General features: G+C 45.8%; 1 protein-coding gene across 1 annotated transcript; it reads left to right on the top strand.

Annotated features, from left to right (window-relative positions):
* Positions 1 to 513: 513 nt before the first annotated feature.
* Positions 514 to 21,477, top strand: CREG2 (cellular repressor of E1A stimulated genes 2). Its single transcript, XM_004007333.5, has 4 exons — positions 514 to 1,005; positions 3,850 to 4,019; positions 14,713 to 14,826; positions 16,727 to 21,477. Exons 1-4 carry the CDS (start codon positions 598 to 600, stop codon positions 16,872 to 16,874), a joined length of 840 nt encoding a protein of 279 aa, XP_004007382.3. The 5' UTR covers positions 514 to 597; the 3' UTR covers positions 16,875 to 21,477.
* Positions 21,478 to 21,697: the final 220 nt, after the last annotated feature.

Genomic DNA, 21,697 nt, shown 5'->3' on the forward strand with positions numbered 1-21,697 from the left:
GATGGCAATGCCCTCCTGTTACAGCCAAGTGTAAGACAACCACGGTCCTTACAGAGCAAGAGGACAGGGCTTTGGCCTCAGAAGACTTGGTAAGACTAATCATACCTTCCCCCTTCGCTCAGCTTCCTCCTCGACCAAACGACAACCACCCCTGCCTCTTGTCTATTTCACAGCACAGAGCGCTTGCTTCATGCCACGCACTGGCCTAAACCTCTTCAAACATTAACCGCTTTCACCCTCCCATCCCTCACCCCCGCGACGGTAGATACTGTTTTCTGTGTTTCCTAATGAAGGAACCGGGCACAGAGAGGTTACGTGACTCGGCAGGGCCGCACAGTTGGTGAGTGGAGGAGTGCGCTGAGCCGGGACCTCAACGGCCCCGCGTCTGGCTGCAGAGCGCTGTGCCATCCACCCGGAAAAGGAGCGCAGCCCCGGCCGGGCGCGCAGGGAGGACCGCGCACCGGGGCTGCAGTGCGTGCGGGAGCCCCACCTCCCGGCGCAGCGCGCGGCTGCGAGGACCGCCCGGGGCCCCACCCGGGCACCCGCGGCGGGGGCGGCGCGTGCCTCTCGGGGTCCCCGGGCCCCGCGCTCCGCAGGATGTCGCGGCGCGGCGGCCGGCGGCCCGGGCCCCGCCTGTGCTGGCTGCTGTGGTGTGGCGCCCTGCTGTCCCCGGCCGCGGGCTACGTGATCGTGAGCTCCGTGTCCTGGGCCGTCACCAACGAGGTGGACGAGGAGCTGGACGGAGCCTCCACGGAGGAGACGCTGCCCGCGCTGCTGGGGGACTCGGGCAGCCTCTGGCAGCGCAGCTTCCCGGCCTCGGCGCACAAGGAGGACGCGCACCTGCCTCCCGCGGAGGGCGCCGCCCGCTCCAGGCCGCCCCCCGCGCCGCCCGGGATGTTCTCCTACCCGCGCGAGGGCGGCGCGAGGCTGCGCCCGGGCATCGCCCGCTTCCTGGCCCACGCCAGCGCCTGGGGCTGTCTGGCCACCGTGTCCGCCCACGAGAAGGTAAGCCGCCCCCGCCGGAGCCGCGTGCAGGGGCGTGCCTGGCGCGCCCCGGGGACCCGGAGAGCCTGGGGCCACTCCCGTGCTCCGATCCAGGTCTAGCAGACGCGCGCGGGGGTCTGGATCGGCGTGGGCAGCGTGTAATTGATGAAAGCAGATTTTGCTTCGGTTACCCGGGCAAACCCGGGACGGGGAAGGAGTGGGTGAGGGGAAGGACAAGCAGGCTTCCTGCCAGGTGGATGAGGACCGAAGCGCGGTCTTGAAATGGCCAAAGAGGGGGTGTAAATCACCACGCCTGACCAGAGGCCTGGACAAAAGAAGCCGGAGCTGCCTTTGGCATCGCCAAGTGGCACACCGGCCCCTCCCCGCGTCCAGCCCCTCCCCGCATCCAGCCCCATTCCTGCCCGCCGCCGGCCGGAATTGCCCTGTCACCTGCTGACTCCAGAACAGTGGGCTTTGGTGGAAATTTACATTTAAAACCATGGCATTGGAGAATTGTTCTGGAAAGGAGGCTCACTGTGCCGAAGCTGTGAGTGTTGGAGCGACAGCGCTGTCCCCAGCTGCAGCTCTCATCCTTGAGTTCACAGGTTATTTTATTCACCTGTTAGACATGATTCCTCCTGAAGCTGAAATAACATGGACACTTGATGAGGATGTAGCATTCCTACATGAACACCCTCCGTAAAGCTTTTAGGGCTGTTGAGATAGATGTAAGGAGTCCAGTGGTGGTCCAGTGGTTGGGACTTGGCCTTCCCTTGCAAGGGGTGTGGTTCCATCCCTGATGGGCAGCCAAGATCCCACCTGCCTTGCGCCCAAAAAGACAAAAAACAGAAGTAATATTGCAACAAATTCAGTAAGTGAAAACAGTCCACTTAAAAGAAAAAACTAAAAAAGAGACGTATGGCAAAAACGATCACAATATTTTAAAGTAATTATCCTCCAATTAAAATAAATTAATAAAAATTTAAAAAGAGATAGTTGTAAGGGTTTTATTACAGGGCAGTAATTTGAACCCCTATTTATTTAATGCAAAAAATTTTTATTTTATTATGACGTTTGTAGCTCATGGGGTAGGGTGGCGGGGGAAGGTTCTGGCCCCAGGTCCGAGTCTCACCAGCTCCGAAACTGTGGCTAAGTCATTGGGTCCTTCACTTTGCTTTCCTCATCTATGAAATTGTGTTGGACTAGGTAGTTCTGATGGAGAAGGAAATGGCAACCCACTCCAGTGTTCTTGCCTGGAGAATCCCAGGGAAGGCAGAGCCTGGTGGGCTGCCGTCTATGGGGTCGCACAGAGTCGGACACGACTGAAGCGACTTAGCAGCAGCAGCAGCAGGTAGTTCTGAAGGTCCTTTTATGCTTTGGAAAAAAAAAAGAATCTAAATGACAACTTTATTCTGATGATGGTGATGATCTTAACGTCTCCTACAGCCTTCAAATAGTTTTTCACAGCAATATCTTATGTTCCTAAGACACACCTTCAGAGGATATGAACCTGGTCTTGGTTTAAAACATAGATCACTCTCAGCAATTAAAAGTCTAATGCCAAAGTATTCAAAGATATTATGACTTTCAACATTCCTTTTCTTAGCCTTGTTAGTAGTTCCCTTTTCCACTATTGACATTTATACCAAATCCAATAAATTCAGAGAACATTTACTACGTGCCTGGCATGTGTGCCCAGCATGACCAGCCAGTTTGCAAATCAGTTCAGTTCAGTCGCTCATTCGTATCCGACTCTTTGTGACCCCATCGCAAAGTCTGTGAATGACCAGCTGAAAACAGGATCTGGTAATGACATGTTACCATTTTGTAGGATTTCTTCAAAGGTTAAAGCCACCCCTTATCATAATTCTACATACTGTTGTTAAGTGATACTTCAAAGACAGCCCCCGAGTGCTGAGCTAAGTAACAATGAGAAACACACTCTATAAAGGTCATGATGCTGGACCCAGCAGGGCTTGGGAAAAACCTGAGAAATACTTGTGTGTATGTCTGAGAATTTCACCTGCTGTACTGAAAGATCGTGAACAGAAATTGCTTTTGCATGCTTCTGTGTCTTCCTTGACGCTATTAGGGTAAGAAATAAATTCCCTTAAGTTACTGAATTATATGACTGAAATATTACTTACTATAATAAAATATATGAGTGATAAGTGAGGAAGTGGTATAACCCGAAAGGAAACTGTAACAGAAAGTTCCTGGATTCCAAAGACCAGGTAAGATATGAGATTTAAATTCTATCCCCAGAGTTGCCAAAAATTTGGGGGAGGTGGTGAAGGCAGTGGGATTCCCGGGGCAGCTTGTGAGAAAGGTCTTTAGTAACCCTCCACCCCTCCATGAATTTCATTGCCTTTCCCCCAAATAACTTTCAATTTAATAGAGTGGTTTTTAATTAATTAGTTTTTTATTTTGTCCCTTAATTTTTTGGTTTGTTTTGGGCCACACCACATGGCATGTGAGATCTTAGTTCCCGGACCAGGGATCGAACCTGGGCCCCCATGTGGAAGTATGGAGTCCTAACCACTAGACCACGAGGGAAGTCCCAATACAATGTGTTTGCTGTTTTTCTGAAGCTTCAAGAATACTTCCCTCACCAGCCCCCATCCACAGGTGCCACTGCTAAGCTCCTCTATAGAAATCATGAAGCCACCAGCGTGTACTGTGGAGAGATTGGGAACCACTCTGCCTGGGTTTACGACCTGTCAAAACTGTGGTGATGTCATGCTGCCTTTGCAGCCCCAGTGCTCTTTTTTCTGGTCAGAGACACAGACTTAGCTCCCAGCTCAAGTCAGTCCACAGCCCTGTATTGAAAAGGCCCCCCCTTTTTTTTCCCTTGATGTTTGTTAGATCCCAGGCCTGCCATTTGGGACCTGCCTCCCCATCAGTGATGGCCCCTTCAACAACAGTACAGGGATTCCTTTCTTCTACGTGACACCCAAGGACCTCCTGGTGGCCGATCTGATGAAGAACCCCATGGCCTCGCTCCTGCTGCCAGAATCCGAAGGAGAGTTCTGCAGGTAGGCAAGGGCCTGGCCTCCCTCACCCAGCTCCTCCACACAAGGCAGGGAGGTTGTGGCGTTCATGGGGCCCTGAGACGCAAAGCCGTTCCTCACCACTCGACCAGGGCTGTTTCTGCTACTGGCTCTTGGTCTCACCAGGCTCTGAGACTGTGGCCGAGGCACTGGGGTCTCCATGCTGCTTTCATCATCTATGGAATTAAGCGATGAACTAGGTAGTTTTGAAGGTTCTTTTTTGTTTTGAAAAAAATTATCGAAGCAACAACTTTATTCTGAGGTTGGCAATAATTGTAACCCCTTAGGCAGCTTCCAAATGGGTTTTCACATTTCTGTTTTATGTCCCTAAGACACACCTTTGGAAGACAGGAAACTGAAATGTGAAGCTGATCTTGGTTTAAAATACAGATCATTTCAAGCAATTAGAAGTCTAGTCCTGGGGGGATTTCCCTGGTGGTCCACAGGCTAAGACTTTGAACTCCCAGTGCAGGGGGCCTGAGTTTGATCCCTGGTCTGGGAACTACATCCCGCATGCCACAGCTAAGACCCAGCGCAGTGAAATAAATAAACAAATAAATAAAAAAAATTTTAATATATTTTTTTAGAGTCTAACGCCAGGGACTTCCCTGGTGGTCCAACAGTTAAGACTCTGTGCTTCTAACACAGGGGGATCCCCAGTTGGGGAACTAAGATCCCACCATGTGCCAAGGCGCACAGCCAAAAAAAAACAAACCTATAAAAGTCTAGTGCCAGTGTGTTCCAGATACATTGGCAACATATGTTATAAGAATGTATTATAAAAAAAAAAAAGAATGTATTATAGGCCGTGGAATCAGATCGATAGAATTCTACCATTCATGAGGTGTGTGATTTGGGGCTCAAAGTTATTGAACTTTGGGAGCCTCCATTTCCTCATCTGTGAAATGGAAATAGCAATTTCTACCTCCTAGGGTGATGGGGAGGGTTGGAAAGATTTGAGTGTCTTGCAAAACACGGGTGAGTAAATGAGAGGTCTTGCTGTGATGGCAAAGGTGGAGGTGGGGAGGAGAGGGTAGAGAAGGAAGAGCCAGTGGCTTGTCCCCCAGGAATAGGCTGCACAGAGTCTAGTCAGTGTTTTTCTACCGGCCCCCATGAGGCATGCGCGACGAAGACCCAGAGTCCCTAAAATCACTTACTCAAAAACTATCTAGGGATTTCCCTGGTGGTCCAGTGGCTAAGACTCTACATTCCCAGTGCAGGGGGCCCGCATTTGATCCCTGGCCAGGGAACTAGATCCCACATGCTGAAACTAAAAGGCTTAGCTAGCACAGCAGAATAAATAAATACACATTTTAAAATAAATAAATGTTACTTCTTTTTAAGAAGACAACTCTCTAAAAGAAAGGACAGTTAGGCAAAAATGGAACACTGTCTGAAATAAAATGTGGTGCTGCTGGGGAGATGTCTGCACCCAGCTAGCTTCTGGAGGGGGATGCATGGAAGGGACACCCCCACAGGAGTAGCAGAGGTGCCAGGAGACCTCGGGAGAGTCCCTTCACCCCCAGAGCCGCAGTTGTCTTCACCTGTAATGTAGTGATGAACTCAGGTAAAATTCCTCCCAGCTCCAAAATGCTGTACTTCTGTATGCAAAGCATGAAAAACACATTAAGTGAACAGACGTCAGTTCTTAAGGGGCTTCATTCATGTCTGACTCTTTGCAACCCCATGGACCCTAGCCCACCAGGCTCCTCTGTCCATGGGATTCTCCAGGCAAGAATGCTGGAATGGGTTGCTATGTCCTTCTCCAGGGGATATTCCTGACCCAGGGATGGGACCCGAGTCACCTTCATTGTAGGAGGATTCTTTATTGCTGAGCCACCAGGGAAGCGCTTCTTTGGGGCAGGGCGGTGGTAATAATCAGAGCAACAGTGCGCCATAAAATGCAGCATGGATAAGGCCCTGTTGCTTACACCCCACCTCCACCCTTCACCCATCACCCCCCATGCCCCACTGCTCCCCGCCCCGCTCCCCTGCACTGGAGCTGACAATGGAGATCCAGCCAGCCAGCCAGAGGCAGTTCAGCTGACCCAGTGCTTTACCTGGGCATCTTTCAAAACCCAGACAAGATCCACAAGGTCCTAAGATTCTCCCACCTAAACTCTTTCATTAGGAAAATATAACAAAATTCTGAATATGGCCTAGGAGACTGCCTGGGAGCTCCACCTACCTCTCAGAATAAAAATAATGGCTGATCTCTAATAGTTAATATGATCCCTAATAATTAAGTTAATGCCCCTAATAATTAATAATTGACTTAATATGTGGTTTAGGCCTTACTTCATTGCAGGAGACACTGGTTTGATCTCTGGGTTGAAAAGATCCCCTGGAGAAGGGAATGGCAACCCACTCCAGTACTCTTGCCTGGAGAATTCCATGAATAGAGGAGCCTGGTGGGCTACAGTTCGTGGGGTCACAAAGAGTCAGACAGGACTGAGCAACTAACTCTATTAAGTGAGAGCTTTAACCTGAAAACTTGTCATCTAAGCTGATGTATGTGTTTGGCAAGTAGCTCAGAAGTCCTTTTTTAAAAATTCTGATAATTGACATGTTGATTTGATACATTTATGTATTACAATATGTTACCCCTGCAGTCCTAGCTAACAACTTGATCACATCACATAATTATCATTTCTTTTTTGTGGTGAGAACATTTAAGATCTAGTCTCCTAGCAACTTTGACATTTATAACACAGTAATGTTGAATATTCATTGGAAGGACTGATGCTGAAGCTCTAGTACTTTGGTCACCTGATGCGAAGAGCCAACTCACTGGAAAAGACCCTGATGCTGGGAAAGGTGGAGGGCAGGAGGAGAAGGGGGCGACAGAGGATGAGATTGTTGGATGGCATCAATGACTCAATGGACATGAGTTTGAGCAAGCTCCGGGAGATGGTGAAGGACAGGGAAGCCTGGCGTGCTGTGGTCCGTGGGGTCGCAAAGGGTCGGACACGACGGAATGACTGAACGACAGCAACGTTGGGTATGATCCCTGTGTTGACTCTAGATCCCCAGGACCTAGTCATCTTCTGACTGCAAATCTGTGCTCTCTGAGCAACATCTCCCCAGTTCCCAAGCCCCTAGACCCTCAGAGCCACCGCTGAGTCTGTTTCAGTGTGTCCGGCTTTTGTAGCTTCCACGCATAAGGATATCACGCAGCATTTGTCTTTATCTGGCTTAGTGTGATGCCCTCAAGGTCCATCCACGTCGCTGCAGACGGCATTCTTTCACTTTTTATTGCTGCATCATAGGCCATTGTACACCTGTGCTGCCTCTTTACCCACTCACCTGTCGACAGGCACCTGGATGTTTCCATGTCCACCTACTGTAAACAGTGCCGCTGCGAACTTCCGCATACATGTGTCTTTCTGAATCAGAGCTTCTGTCTTTTCCAGATATATGCCCAGCAGTGGGGTTTCTGGGTCATGTCATAACTCTATGGTTAGTGTTTTAAGGAACCTGCATACTGTTCTCTGTAGTGGTTGCACCAATTACGCTCCCACCACGAGTGCAGGAGGGTTCCCTTTTCTCTAAGCCCTCTCCAGCATTTATTATTTGTAGATTTTTTGATGGTGGCCATTCTGACCAGTGTGAGGTGATACCTCACCGAGGTTTTGGCTTGTATCTCTCTATTAATAATCAGCGATACTGAGCATCTTTTCATGTGCTTATTAGCCATCTGCGTGTCTCATTTGGAGAAATATTTATTTAGGTCTTCTGCCCATTTTTTGACTGGGTTGTTTGTCTTTTTGACATTGAATTTTATGAGTTGTTTGTATGTTTTAGAGATTAACCCCTTATCAGTCGCATCATTTACAAATATTTTCTCCCAGTCCATAGCTTTTCTTTTTATTTTGCTGATGATTTCCTTTGCTGTGCAAAAGACTTTTGCGTTTGATTAGGTCTCATTTGTTTATTTTTGGTTTTGTTTCTTTTGCCTAGGGAGACTGAGCTAAGAAAAAATGCTGCAATTTATATCCAAGAATGCTTTGGCTATGTTCTCTTCTAGGAATTTCATGGTGTCGTGTCTTCTATTTAGGTCTTTAAAACACTCTGAATTTGTTTTTATGTGTAGTGTGAGGGAGTGTTCTAACTTCACTGATTTATGTGAGACTGTCTTTTCCGCATTGTATATTTTTGCCTCCTTTGTCAAAGATGAGTTGACCATAGGGTATGGGTTTATTTCCGGGCTCTATTCTGTTCCGTCCACCTATTAGTATGTGTATGCCTTTGCTGGTACAGTTCGCTCCACTCCCGTCTCAGGCCACATTGAACTGAATGCTGTTACCTGCACTGCGTTCTCTTGGGCTTCCTAGGTGGCTCAGTGGGCAAAGAATCCGTCTGCAATGCAGGAGATGCAGGAGACGTGTGTTTGATCCCTGGGCCGGGAAGATCCCCTGGAGGAAGGCATGGCAACCCACTCCAGTATTCTTGCCTGGAGACTCCCATGGACAGAGGAGGGCTGTGGTCATAGGGTCACAAACAGTCGAACACGAGCGACTGAGCACATGGCCTCTAATCTGATCTTCTGCCTCCCTCTCTAAGGAGCCTTGTGTTTACCTTGGGCCCGTCCAGATAATCCAGGATAAACTTCCCATCTCACAGTCATTGACTTAATCATATGTAGGAAGTCCTTATTTCCATGTAAATAACAGTCAGACGTTCTGGGGACTAGGACGTGGACATCTTTGCGGGGAGGCTTTATTCAGCCCGCCACAGATGGATGTACAGTTTCAGTGCATTTGCAAGCGTGGAGAGAAACATGGTAATTCATTCTGACGTAGGCTAAGGCTCTCCTTGGTATTTTGAGGGAGTCATGATTGTTCCTATTTATAACATACATGTTTTTTAAATATAGATATTAAAATGACTCACACCTGATATGCAATCAATTCATATAAATCTTAATATATTCTTAGCACAGCAAAATGATAGAGAAAGGTGAAAACTGCAGACAGGTGGGTTGTAAATTGAACGGTCCTGTGAGATCGTGACTCGCCCGTTAGAGTGAATCCCTGCTGCTCTCCCGCGTGGAAGTGGACCTGGCTCCCCCTTTTGCATGTCTTGTCCCTCTGCACGTGTCTCTCTGGAGTCTATTGAATCACAAGACTTGATGGTGGATCAGAGAAAATCCTAGCCCAAGACACTCACAGAAATGTTGCAGCCTGTCCTACAAAGACACATGGCCAAGGCTTCCAAATGACAACGAATTCATCCCAAGAAACTCAGAGAAGTCGTGGATAAGAACATCAACCAGGAGTGGAAATGGCATCAACAGCATGAAAATGGACCAACTTGTTCAGAGTCTCAAAAAATAGAGGCTGGAAGGGCCTGCTGCTGCTGCTGCTAAGTCGCTTCAGTCGTGTCCGACTCTGGGGGACTGCAGAGACGGCAGCCCACCAGGCTCCCCCGTCCCTGGGACTCTCCAGGCAAGAATATTAGAGTGGGTTGCCATTTCCTTCTCCAATACATGAAAGTGAAAATGAAGGTGAAGTCGCTCAGTTGTGTCCGACTCCTAGAGACCCCATGGGCTGCAGCCCACCAGGCTCCTCCATCCATGGGATTTGCCAGGCAAGAGTACTGGAGTGGGGTGCCATTGCCTTCTCCGGAAGGGCCTGCAGATGAACCCAAATAACTTTCAGTTATTCCAGAACAGACTGTTTAAAAAAACAATAGTGTTGGGCTTCCCTGGTGGCCAGTGGTTAAGGTTGTGTGCTCCCAAGGCAGGAGGCACGGGTTCCCTGGTCAGGGAACTAAGATCCCACATGACAAAAAGTAAAAATAAATACATACATAAATTTGGCCAAGATATTAAAAAAGAAAAAGCCTATTTGAAAAGAAAACGTGACCCTTCCTGAGATGGATTTGCTCCCCTCCATTATCACCACCACCTCAACCTCAGTCACACAGAAATGCACAAATGCAAAATCGGCCGCAGTCACTATTAAAAAGCTTTAATAGTGAGGTTCTCTTGCTCCATTAGGAGCCAAGGAATGAAGTTAAGCTAGAGTCAGAGGTCAAAGAGTAGCAGATGGTGTCTCAGACTAGGGAGCCTGTGTGCATGCTAAACAGAAAACAAGGGGAGTACGGAAGACCTCTAGGTTCAGGAAGGCAGAACAGGCGGTTCCTCTGTGCCTGCTAACACCCCCAGCTAGGGGAGTGGGCCCCTAAAAACCCTGGACTAGTCCGACAGAACAAGGCCATTCAAGGCTTGCAAACAGTACCAGCAGCATCTCTTCCATTATTGTGCTCTAAGAAGCACAATAGATGTAAGATTTTGTCTAAAGAAGAGATAACAGGCTTCAGGGAAAATTCATTCTCTTGCCTTTTCCAGCTTCTAGAGGCTCTCTTCTCTCCTGGGTTCAGCCCCACCTCCCATATTCAAAGCCAGCTATGGCCAGGAGAGTCTTTTTCCCATCACATCACTCCAACTTTCTGTTTTGCCTCCCTCTTCCACTTTTAAGGATCTTTGTGATCACACTGATCCCAGGTTGATAATCCAGGTCAGCTGATGAGCTCCCCTTGGCCATGAAAGGTGACACATTGGAGAGTTTGGGGTGGCCATGTACACACTGCCATGTTTAAAATGGGTCACCAACAAGGACCTCCTGCACAGCGCAGGGAACTCTGCTCAGTGTTATGTGGCAGCCTGGGGGGGAGGGAAATTTGGGGGAGAATGGATCCATGTATTTGTATGGCTGAGTTGCTCTGCTGTGCACTCAAAACTATCACAACACTGTTAATTGGTTATACGCCAATATAAAACTAAAAGTTAAAAAAAAAGTAACACAGTCACATGTTTCAAAGATTAGTATGTGGACTTTTTCAGGGGCTATTATCCCCCCATCATAGTGGGAAGGAAGTTAGAGGGGTTATCTACTGTGTAAATGAAAAGCTTTCAATTTACCTATTTAAACACATTATCTTCTTTCTTGGAGAAGGAAATAGCAACCCACTCCAGTTCTCCTGCCTGGAGAATTCCGTGGATGGAGGAGCCTAGTAGGCTACAGTCCACGGGGTCGCAAAGAGTCGGACACGACTGAGCGACTTCACTTTCTTTCTTTCTATAGTTCCTTTCGGAGAAGGAAATGGCAACCCACTCCAGCATTCTTGCCTGGAGAATCCCAAGGACAGACGGGCCTGGTGGGCTACGGTCCATGGGGCTGCAAAGAGTCGGACACGACTAAGGAAGTAACACACACACATACACACACACATCTTCTAGCTGGTGTAATCACCACCAATGGAGATGGAAAATGCTCCCTTCTTAAATGCAATGTGTTCTTCTATGATGACTTACTTATGAATCCTCACTTCACTGCTTTCATGAAGGAGCAAGTTTGTGGGGAAAAAATGGCTTTACTAGCAAACAAATTCAGTACAACTGATGACAGTCTTGTCGGGTACATGTAAATTTAGTTCCCATTTACTATTTTTACTTTCTCCTATCCATCTCAGGTTTTTATGCAAACTTCAATGTCAATTCAGTGTTTACAGCTGTTATGTAGATTGCCTCCCATCCTTCTTTCATCTTAGAAAAATTCACAATTCAGCAACAACACTATTGCGGTTCAAAACCATCATGAATGGTAACACTTTCAAATGGTACACAGTGTTCTCACATGAAGCAATTTATGTGGGTGTGTCCACTCTTTCTCTTGTTGTGACTCAACAGAGTGTGTAATAAAGAAAAACTTGTAGGCAGGTGAAAACAAGTTCCCTAAGTATAAGCAAGACATGTGTTTTGCTTAACAAATGTACCTTTCTCAAGTTAATGTTATAATGGACAGGAATGAGTTCTAACGAGTCAGGCCTCAAAGCCGCCGTTTCATGATATACACCATCTTTGAAAAGAGCATCCTCAGAGTCTCCTTGGTCATCTGTACCTGGGGTCCCAAGACCACCCTCAGGTTCCTTGGAAGAACTCACAGGACTCAACAGCTCATGGTTTATTCCAGTGAGAGGATACAGATCACGGTCATCAAGGGCAAAAGGTGCATGAAATAAAGTCCAGGAAAAACCAGGCCTGAGCTTCCAAGGGCTCCTTCCCGCTGAAATTACATGGAGATACCCTTAATCCTTCCACAAATGATGTGAGACAATAGGTGCAAGATACTGCCGACCTGGGAGGCTCACCTGAGCCTTGGTATCCAGGGTTCTTATTGGAATCCAGTCCCTTGGCAGTTTCAACATCTGCATGATTGATCTCAGCTACTCAGACTCAGGGCCCGGGAGGTCAAGCTGACCCAGCACGGCCCAGGGCCTCAGGCACAAAAACATGCTTATGAAGTAGGGAATCTCAAGGGCTCAGAGGCATCTTCGAGGAGCCAGTCAGGGGTTGATCCTCCTGAAGACAGGCCTTTCAGAACCCAGGTCTGCTGAGTTACCCCTTCACTGCCCACCAGGAGATAATGGTATGTGACCGTTATTTTTTTTTTTTTTGGTCTTTTTCCAGCTTTATTGGGGGTATAATTGACAAAATTATAAGATATTTAAAGTACACACCCTGATGATTTGATATACATACACATTGTGCAAAAATTCCCACCACCTTACAGCCAGTGAGAAGAGTAGAGAGATTCCTTAAAAAAGTAAAACTAGAGCTCCCATATGACCCTGCAATCACATTCCTGGGCATATATGTGGAGAAAAACATGATCCGAAAGGATACGAGCACCTCCGTGTTCATTATAGCACTGTTTGCAATAGCCAGCACATGGAAGCAAACTAAATGGCCCTCAACTGAGGGATGGAGGGAGAAGATGTGAAAGAAAGGGCGGTGTGTGTTTATATACAATGGAATACTGCTCAGTCATCAAAAAGAATGAAATAATGCCATTTGCAGCAACAGGGATGGACCCGGTTTGTCGTCGAGTGAAGGAAGTCAGAGAAGCAGTAATATGGTATGACATCCCTTATACGTGGCATCTAAGAAAAAATGATACGAATGAACTTACCTACAAAACAAAAAAACACTCACAGATTTAGAGAGTGAGCTTATGGTTGTGGGGAGTGGGAGGAAGGAAGGGGAGAAGGGATAGTTAGGGAACTGGGGATGGATATGCACACACTGCTATATTTAAAATGGGTCACCAAGAAGGATGTACTGGGTACCGCAAGGATACACAGTGTTACCTGCTCAACGCGACATGGAAGCCTGGATGGGAGCGGAGTCTGGGGGAGAAGGGATACATGTATCTGTATAGCTGAGTCCCTTTGCTGTCCGCCTGAAACTATCACAACATTGTTAAATGGCTATATGCCAAAACAAAGTAAAAAAATTTTTTAAATCCCACCATGTAGCTAATTAACATATCTGTCACCACTGTTTATCTTTTTTTGTGGGAACATTCACGTTCTCTTCTCAGAAAATTTCAACTATACAATATAGCATTGTTAACAAGAGTTGCCATGTTATAAATTAGATTCTCAGATTTTCTTCATCTTATAAGTTCATACCCTTTTACCAAACTCCCTATCGGGCCCCTAGCCCCTGGAAACCACTTTTCTGCATTACATAATTGTAATAGTCAAAGAATACAGAAATATATAAAATAAAAAAGAACTTTTCCCCAACACCTCAAGCCCCTCAAATCTCTTTCTGACTTCACTCAGTGTGATCATTTCTAGGTCTGTCTATCCATGTCGCTCCAAATGGCATTATCTCACTCTTTTCATGGCTGAGTAATATTCCATTGTATGTATGTACCACAAATGTCAGAAAGAAAAAGACAGATATCATATAATATAACTTATATGTGGGATCTAAACTATGACACGATGAACTTATCTACAAAGCAGAAACAGACTCACAGACATAGAGAACAGACTTGTGATTGCCAAGGGGGAAGGTGCTGGGGGAGGGATGGACTGGGAGCCTGGGGTTGGTAGATGTGAACTATCACATTTAGGATGGATAAACAAGGTCCTACTGTATAGCACAGGGATCTGTATTCACTATCCTATGATAAGCCATCATGTAAAAGAATATTTTTAAATAATAAAATATATGAAATATTTTAATATTATATATATATATATATATATGACCGAAGCACTTTGCTGTACAGCAGGAATTAACACAACCTTCCAGTAATTTTACTGGAACACAGTACATCAACTGTGTTCCAATAAAATTTAAAAGTTAAAGTATTTTCACACAGCCAGTGTGACAGGTGTGTTTGTGCACACTAGATGTCAGTCTGCATTCTCGGGCCAGGAGACAACTTGGGAAGTGTTAGTCAAGGGCACGCAGGCCAGGGCAGGGCTCTGCAAGGCCCTCACTGGGAGCCCCTGCTCAGTCAGCTCACTGCTCTGTACAGCTCCGGCGGCGCCGCTCGCCTGACCCCGTCTTCATCCATCCATCTGTCGGTGGACACTGAGGTTGTTTGCTTGTCTTGGCTATTGTGTATAGCACTGCAGTGAACAGTGGGGTGCGTGTATCTTTTTGGATTATGATTTTCTCTGGGTATATGCCCAGGAGTGGCATTTCTGGATCATATGTGTCAAAGTATTTTCAAGTAATTCCAGAAAAATGTAAAAACCTGGATGATATAACTAGCGATGTAACTATTATTTTCTCTTTTTAGTAAAATCCTTCATATGTCCTGCTGATGTTCTGTCATCATTTTAATATCTGGAAAATGTCCTTCAAATGCAGAAAAAACATCGTGGACCCAGAAGATCCTCGCTGTGCCCGGTTAACGCTCACTGGTCGGATGGTTGCAGTGTCTCCAGAAGAAGTAGAATTTGCCAAGCAAGCCATGTTTTCAAGGTAGGTATGTGGTTTTAGTGTTTGTTCTTACCAAACCCTTAAAAGTTACTACGACACAGGCATCAGAAGTGCCTTCCTTCATGTGCAGATATTTGTGGAGTTATTGACCCGCCCAGGAGATGGCACCCCACTCCACTACTCTTGCCTGGCAAATCCCATGGACGGAGGAGCCTGGTGGGCTGCAGTCCATGGGGTTGCGAAGAGTCAGACACGATTGAGTGACCTCCCTTTCACTTTTCACTTTCATGCATTGGAGAAGGAAATGGCAACCCACTCCAGTGTTCTTGCCTGGAGAATCCCAGGGACGGGGGAGCCTGGTGGGCTGCTGTCTATGGGGTCGCACAGAGTTGGATACAACTGAGCGACTAACACACACACACACACACACACACACACACACACACACACGGATTAAGGGGCTTCCCCCTGTGGCTTAGCCTTAAAGCATCTGCGTGCAATGCTGGAGACGTGGGTTCGATCTCTGGTCTGGGAAGTAAGATCCCACATGCTGTGCAGCAACTGAACCCAAGCAGCTCAACTACTGAGCCTGCACACCATAACTAAGGCCTGGTGCAGCCAAATAAACAAACAGCAATACTAAAAAGCAGAGACATCCTGCCAACTATGCCAAAAAATAAAAAAACAGAGACAGCACTTTGCCAAAAAAGGTCCACCTAGTCAAATCTATGGTTTTTCCAGCAGCCATGTATGAATGTGAGAGATGGACCATAAAGAAGGCTGAGTGCCAAAGAATTGATGCTTTCAAATTGTGGTGTTGGAGAAGACTCTTAAGAGTCCCTTGGACAGTCCCAGGATCTCTCAATCCTGAGAGATCAACCCTGAATGTTCATTGGAATGATGGATGCTAAAGCTGAAGCCCCAATACTTTGGCCACCTGATACAAAGAGCTGACTCACTGAAAAAGACCCTGATGCTGGGAAGGATTGAAGGCAGGAGGAGAAGGAGACGATAGAGGGTGAGACGGTTGGATAACATCACCGACTCAACAGACGTGAGTCTGCACAAACTCTGGGAGACAGTGAAGGATGGAGGAGGCTGCCGTGCTGCAGTCCACGGGGTTGCAAAGAATTGAACATGACTTAGCGACTGAACAACAACATTTATTTGTATTTATTTTGGCTGCACTGGAGCTGCTTGCTAGCTGTAGCTCATAGGCTTAGTTGCTCCGAGGCATGTGAGATCTTAGTTCCCAGACCAGGGATTGAACCTGAGTCCCCTGTATTGGAAGGTGGATTCTTAGCCACTGGACAGCCAAGGAAGTCCCAATAAATATTTAGAAAATAAATACTCAGTTTTTAAACAACAAAATAAAAAGAGAGAGGGCTCGAAATTCTTTTAACATCTCATACAGAGACATTTTAAGCCTTTCTTGATGCTTCCTGATAGCAATGACCCACGTCCCCTGAACACTTTCTCCATGCAGGTTCCTTATGAGCCTCACTGGCTGTTCCCCACGCAGCCCTGTGATCCCAGCAGCATCCCTCTCACCCCACATGAACAGTGAGGAGAGGGCAGATAGCGCATGAGGCTTCCCAGTTTATCAGCAGCCAAACTGTGGTTCAAACCACGTTGCCTGGCTCCAGACTTGCGCTGTCCACCACCCTCTGGGGACGAGAGTGTCCTGCCCTCCTTTCGGGGTCCCAGACCCCAGCCCTCCCAGGGACAGAGGAGCCGGCAGGGGCTACAGTCCATGGGGTCGCAAAGAGTCAGACAGGATTGAGCAGCTGAACACAAGCCCAGGAGCCCTGGCATCTGGCCCTGTGACCTGGCCAGGGCTACGTCTGGCCCTGTGACCTGGCCAGGGCTACGTCTGGCCCTGTGCTCCAGAGGCGCACCCTCTAATGAAAGCTCCCATGTGGCGACTTCTTTATTTCCGCAGACACCCAGTGATGAGAAAGTGGCCTCGGCCATATGAATGGTTCTTCATGAAGATGAAGATAGAACACATCTGGCTTCAGAAATGGTATGGGGGAGTAGCCGACATCTCCAGGGAGGAGTACTTCAGAGCCGTTCCAAGAAAGGCCTGATGGAGGGAGAAGAAAGTCCTTGATGCTTGCGTAAAATGGAAACCTTTTACGCAGCGCTGCCGGACAGCGGTTGACTGCTGTCTCTTTGTGGAAGGGTTCACAGCAGGCAAGATGAAAGCAGGTCACCAGGGACCCCTGTGCTGGCAAGAGAGTGAAGTGGCCGTTTGCAAATACCCAGATCACACAGGGACTCCACCTAGAGAGTCTGTTCACGTGCTTTCAAACCAGACTCACCTGTGTGGGAGCATGTTGAGACAGCTGCTGTTCCATTCAAACAAAAATTATGCCTGTATGTACAACGTGATTGTTTTGTATTATAAGAATGTTTGTTGCTTCTTGTGCCCAAAGCTGTGTCTTGGTTCTAAGCTCACTGCAACCACAGAAGAACTAAATACGCATATACAGCTGTCATCTTGTGTTCAGGGTGAGGGTGCAGGAATCTTTGTCTATGGGTTACTATCCTGCTGGGCTCCCCTAGTGGCTCAGTGGTAAAGAATCCCACCTGCAATGCAGGAGATCCAGGTTCGATCCCTGGGTCGAGAAGATCCCCTGGAGAAAGAATCGGCAGCCCACTCCAGTATTGTTGCCTGGAAAATTCCATGGACAGAGGAGGGTCACGGGCTAAAGTCCACGGGATCATAAAGAGTTGGACATGACTGAGCGACTAACACTTTCACCTTTTCACTACCATCCCTCTCTTGAATGGTGGATGCATTCTTGAGTCTCATTTGCTAAAATGTACTGGTCACTCATGAAGCTTTTTTCCCCACTGCAACGTGACAAACCACGTGAGAACCCCTGAGTTTGGTGCACAGCCCTGTTCTAGGCAATGATCAGGTCATGATAGTGCATGAAGGGAGGGGCAGCTTCGGCATCAGGCTCCCCAGACCCCCTCTCCTGGTGCAGTGACAAAGCGTCCCCTTCTCTTAGACACAGGGGGTGGTACTCAGTCTGTGGTGCAGAGAGAAGAGGGGGAGAGGGAGAGGCTGGAAAGGAAGACGAGGCCACGTGTAAGAAAAGGGAGGAAAGAAGTCAGTAGCTGAAGGCACGCTTCCTGCCCATCCGTGGGCCAGGCCCTCGACAGGATCGTCTCCCTGGAGTCTGACAACCAAGGAGACGCATCATCGTTGCCACTTTCAGGCAAGAACACTGAAGCTCAGAGCGCTGAAGTCAGCATCCCAGGGTCTGACTCCAGCACGCGCTGCACCCAGAGGACAGACTGCCACCCAGACGGCCTCTGGTTCTCCCAGCATGCACTGCGCGCCATGGACAGAGTGGTGCCCGCACAACTTCCAGCTCTGAGAGCAAGACAAAGAGTTACTGAAATACACAGGCAGTCACTGAATCAGCAAAATCCGTAAAGCGATGACTAACCTACCTGTGGATGATCAGCTACTACTTTCTACCAAAAAAGAAAAAAGTCTCTGAAATCTGATTCTTACTTTAGATTTTAAATTTTCTACAAATTACACACAGGAGCACCCACATCATACCTTTGTACACACCTAAGACCTTCAAGGACCTATGAGTACACATTTGAGACCACTTATGTTTGAAATTTATAAGGAATCTAGCAAGGCCCAGTTTTCTGCCTTTTATATGACTCTAAACCCTCTTTGGTGGGTTAGGTATGTTGTATAAACATTAAGAACACAGCCTGCAAAATATAGGAAGTATTCACTTAAAAAATGAATAATAGTGTTATTACTTGCTACACTTTTGTTTAAAAAGTAAGACATGAAGAGAGTTTGAGTTGTCAAAATATTTTTAAGTGCCTATTCATAAAAGCATAGTCAAATGCACAGAATTCTTTATTTATCACAAGTCAAGTCACAAAAGCATTCTTTAACAATAGCAATGTCTAATATAGAAGAATAAAGTAAATTTGAGGGTAAAAATAGAGATACCATATGACCCAGCAATCCCACTCCTGGGCAAGAGGAGAGAAAACCATAGTTCAAAAAGACACACACACCCTGACGTTCATAGCAGCACTGTTTACAATAGTCAGAACGCGGAAGCAGACGAAATGTCCCTCAGCAGAGAAATGGATAAGGAAGATGTGGTTCCTATATACAACAGAATATTAATCAGCCATAAAAATAAAACTGCAATTTGAAGAGACGTGGATGGACCTAGAGACTTATACAGAGTGAAGTAAGTCAGAGAAAAACAAATAATGCGCAATGTCACTTGTATGTGGAATCTAGGGGAAAAAATGATACAGATGGACTTATTTGCATAGCAGAAATAGACATGTAGACATAGAGCACGATGCATGGACACTGGGAGGGGATGGAATGAACTGGGAGGCTGGGACTGACATACATACGTTACTATGTATCAAATAGATGACTAACGAGGACCTACTGTGTAGCACAAGGGACTCTGCTCAAGGCTCTGTAGTGACCTGATGGGGAAAGAAATCCGAAGAAGAGGGAATACCTGGAAACATGTAGCTGACTCACTTTGCTGCACAGCAAAAAATAATACAACATTGTAAAGCAACGATACTTCAATAAAAATCAATTTAAAAATAGATCAGAACCCTAAACATGAAATGTAAATCCATAAAAATTTTTTAAAAAATAGAAAATCTTTGAGACCTAGGGCTGATCTAAGCTAAGCCTTCTTAGACTTGACACCAAAGGCCAAAAGTCCATAAAAGGAAAGTTTAATAAATTGGACTTCATCAAAATTTTAAACTTTCATTCTACAAAAGATCATCATGTTAAGAAAATGAAAAAACAGGCTACCTACTGGGAGGAAAAACCTGCCGATGGCATATTCCACAAAAGCCTACCATCTGGAATAGACGGAGAATGCTTAAAACTCAACAGTTTTTTAAAAATCCAATTAGACGATGGAGAACATGAACAAACTTCCTCTGAAGGTAATGGCAGATAAGCACATGAAAAGATATTCAACATCATCAGTCATTAGGGAATTGCAAATTAAAACTCCAATAAATACCATGGGGCACCTACCAAAATTGCTAAACTATAGTAACAACATCAAACGTTAGCAAAGATGCAGAGCAATGGGATCAGTCTATAGCTGGTGGGAAAAATCAAACAGCCACTCTGGAGAACCAACTCACAGTTTTTTACAGAGCTAAACAAGTGAGTGTCATACCACTCAGCAATTGCACTCCTGGGCATTTATCCCAGAGAGGTACAAACTTATGTTCACACAGAAACTTGTACATGAATGTTCAAAGCATTTTTATTCATAATATTCCAAATCTGTAAACAACCAGATGTCCTTTAACGGGTGACTAGTGAGACAAATTGTGATACAGTCAAGCCACGGAATACCATGCGGCAATAAAAAAATAATTTCCGATACAAGCAACCACCTGGATGAGTCTTCAGAGAACTATGCTGAGTGAAAAAGCCCATCCCCAGAGGTTACGTACCATGTAGCTCCGCTTATAGAACATTTTGAAATGTGAAGTTCCAGAACCTGAGACTAGGTCAGGGTCACCAGGGAGGAGGGTGGAGAAGGAGAGAGGCAAGGGTGATCTTAAAAGTGGTACTCACTGTGATGGAAAAGCTCTCTAGCTTGTCTGTATCAATGTCAAAACCCCGGTTGTGATACTGTATCATTCTGCAAGACTCCGGGCAAAATAGATAAAAAGCAATCCCTATTCAATCTTTCAACTCCCTGTGAATCTACAATGATCGGCAATTCTCTCAGAACCTACAATTCTCTCAGAGTAAAAAGCTTAACAAACAAAATTGAAGGCTTAGCTTAAATAAGACATTTATGTCCTCTCACTGGTTCCTAATCAAGTTAAGAACTGATCTATGTGCCAAAGCCTAGCAGAACAGACGGCAGTTTGTTTTCTTTAGCCATTAATATATGCACTGTTTGGAGGAGGGAGAATATTTCTATCAAAGTTTTCAAGAGGTATTCAACTTAATACAAATTAATAAGAATTCAACAAATCTGCTGTATGGATTTTGTGTGGGACACTTAGAAGAGGAGGTAATCTTCCAGTTTCTGGCAGAAACACATTAAGGTACAGGCGTATATAGGCCTCCCAGTCTGGGCACAGTGAGTCTCCACTGATGTTCACAGCAAAGAGCTGTATTTACAGTCATTCTCCAGTAAGGATTCTTTTTGTTTCTATGAATAAGCTATATCCTGCCCGACGCATTTTTATTTTCCATGAATGTACGCATCTATGATGTTGATGTAGACAGTGTAATTCTGATATGACTTGTTTCAATATGCCCTTTATATGTCAACATATACGTATATATTTGTATATGTATACATATACATACATGACATATACAGCCTTGTATATGTCGATTCATTCTAAGAGAGTTGTCTGGAGTTGATATGTATTTCTACAATTTTTCCAGAAAGTCTGTATTTCATTTTTAATAATTTAACCATCAAATACTGTTCTGAAAATAAAACTTCTCTAGAATAATTTCTTGATGCTTATTTGATTGCTTATACCAAGTCAAATGCTAAAAAAAAATTTGAATTATAATCAAGCTACGGTTTGCGCTATGTAATGCATGTGGAGTGTAAAATATATTTTTGCAACTGGATATATCTATCTAATTAAACACTATTTCATTCCGGATATGACTTCCATGCTCAATTAAATAAATGTATAATATTTCTACACAGCCCTTTCATGGAATATTACCAATTGACATTATTAGATTAATAAGAAAATAGATGCCATTATAATAAATCAGCAGTTACATTTCCAACAGAAAGAAAAGAACTAGCTGGGTGACTGTTGTTGATATGGCTTTTTTTTTTTAATTTAGCTGCAGCACACATCTTTGTCACGTGCG

This window comes from Ovis aries, chromosome 3, assembly GCF_016772045.2.
Source record: "Ovis aries strain OAR_USU_Benz2616 breed Rambouillet chromosome 3, ARS-UI_Ramb_v3.0, whole genome shotgun sequence".
In the NCBI taxonomy this organism is placed as follows: domain Eukaryota; kingdom Metazoa; phylum Chordata; class Mammalia; order Artiodactyla; family Bovidae; genus Ovis; species Ovis aries.

What these genes read in the sequence shown, in the direction of transcription:
- CREG2 (XM_004007333.5), top strand. Translation starts at nt 598, where the DNA reads ATGTCGCGGCGCGGCGGCCGGCGGCCCGGGCCCCGCCTGTGCTGGCTG. An exon ending in TCCGAAGGAGAGTTCTGCAG is followed by an intron (nt 4,020 to 14,712) that starts GTAGGCAAGGGC and finishes CTTCAAATGCAG; the next exon opens with AAAAAACATCGTGGACCCAG. An exon ending in AAGCAAGCCATGTTTTCAAG is followed by an intron (nt 14,827 to 16,726) that starts GTAGGTATGTGG and finishes TTATTTCCGCAG; the next exon opens with ACACCCAGTGATGAGAAAGT.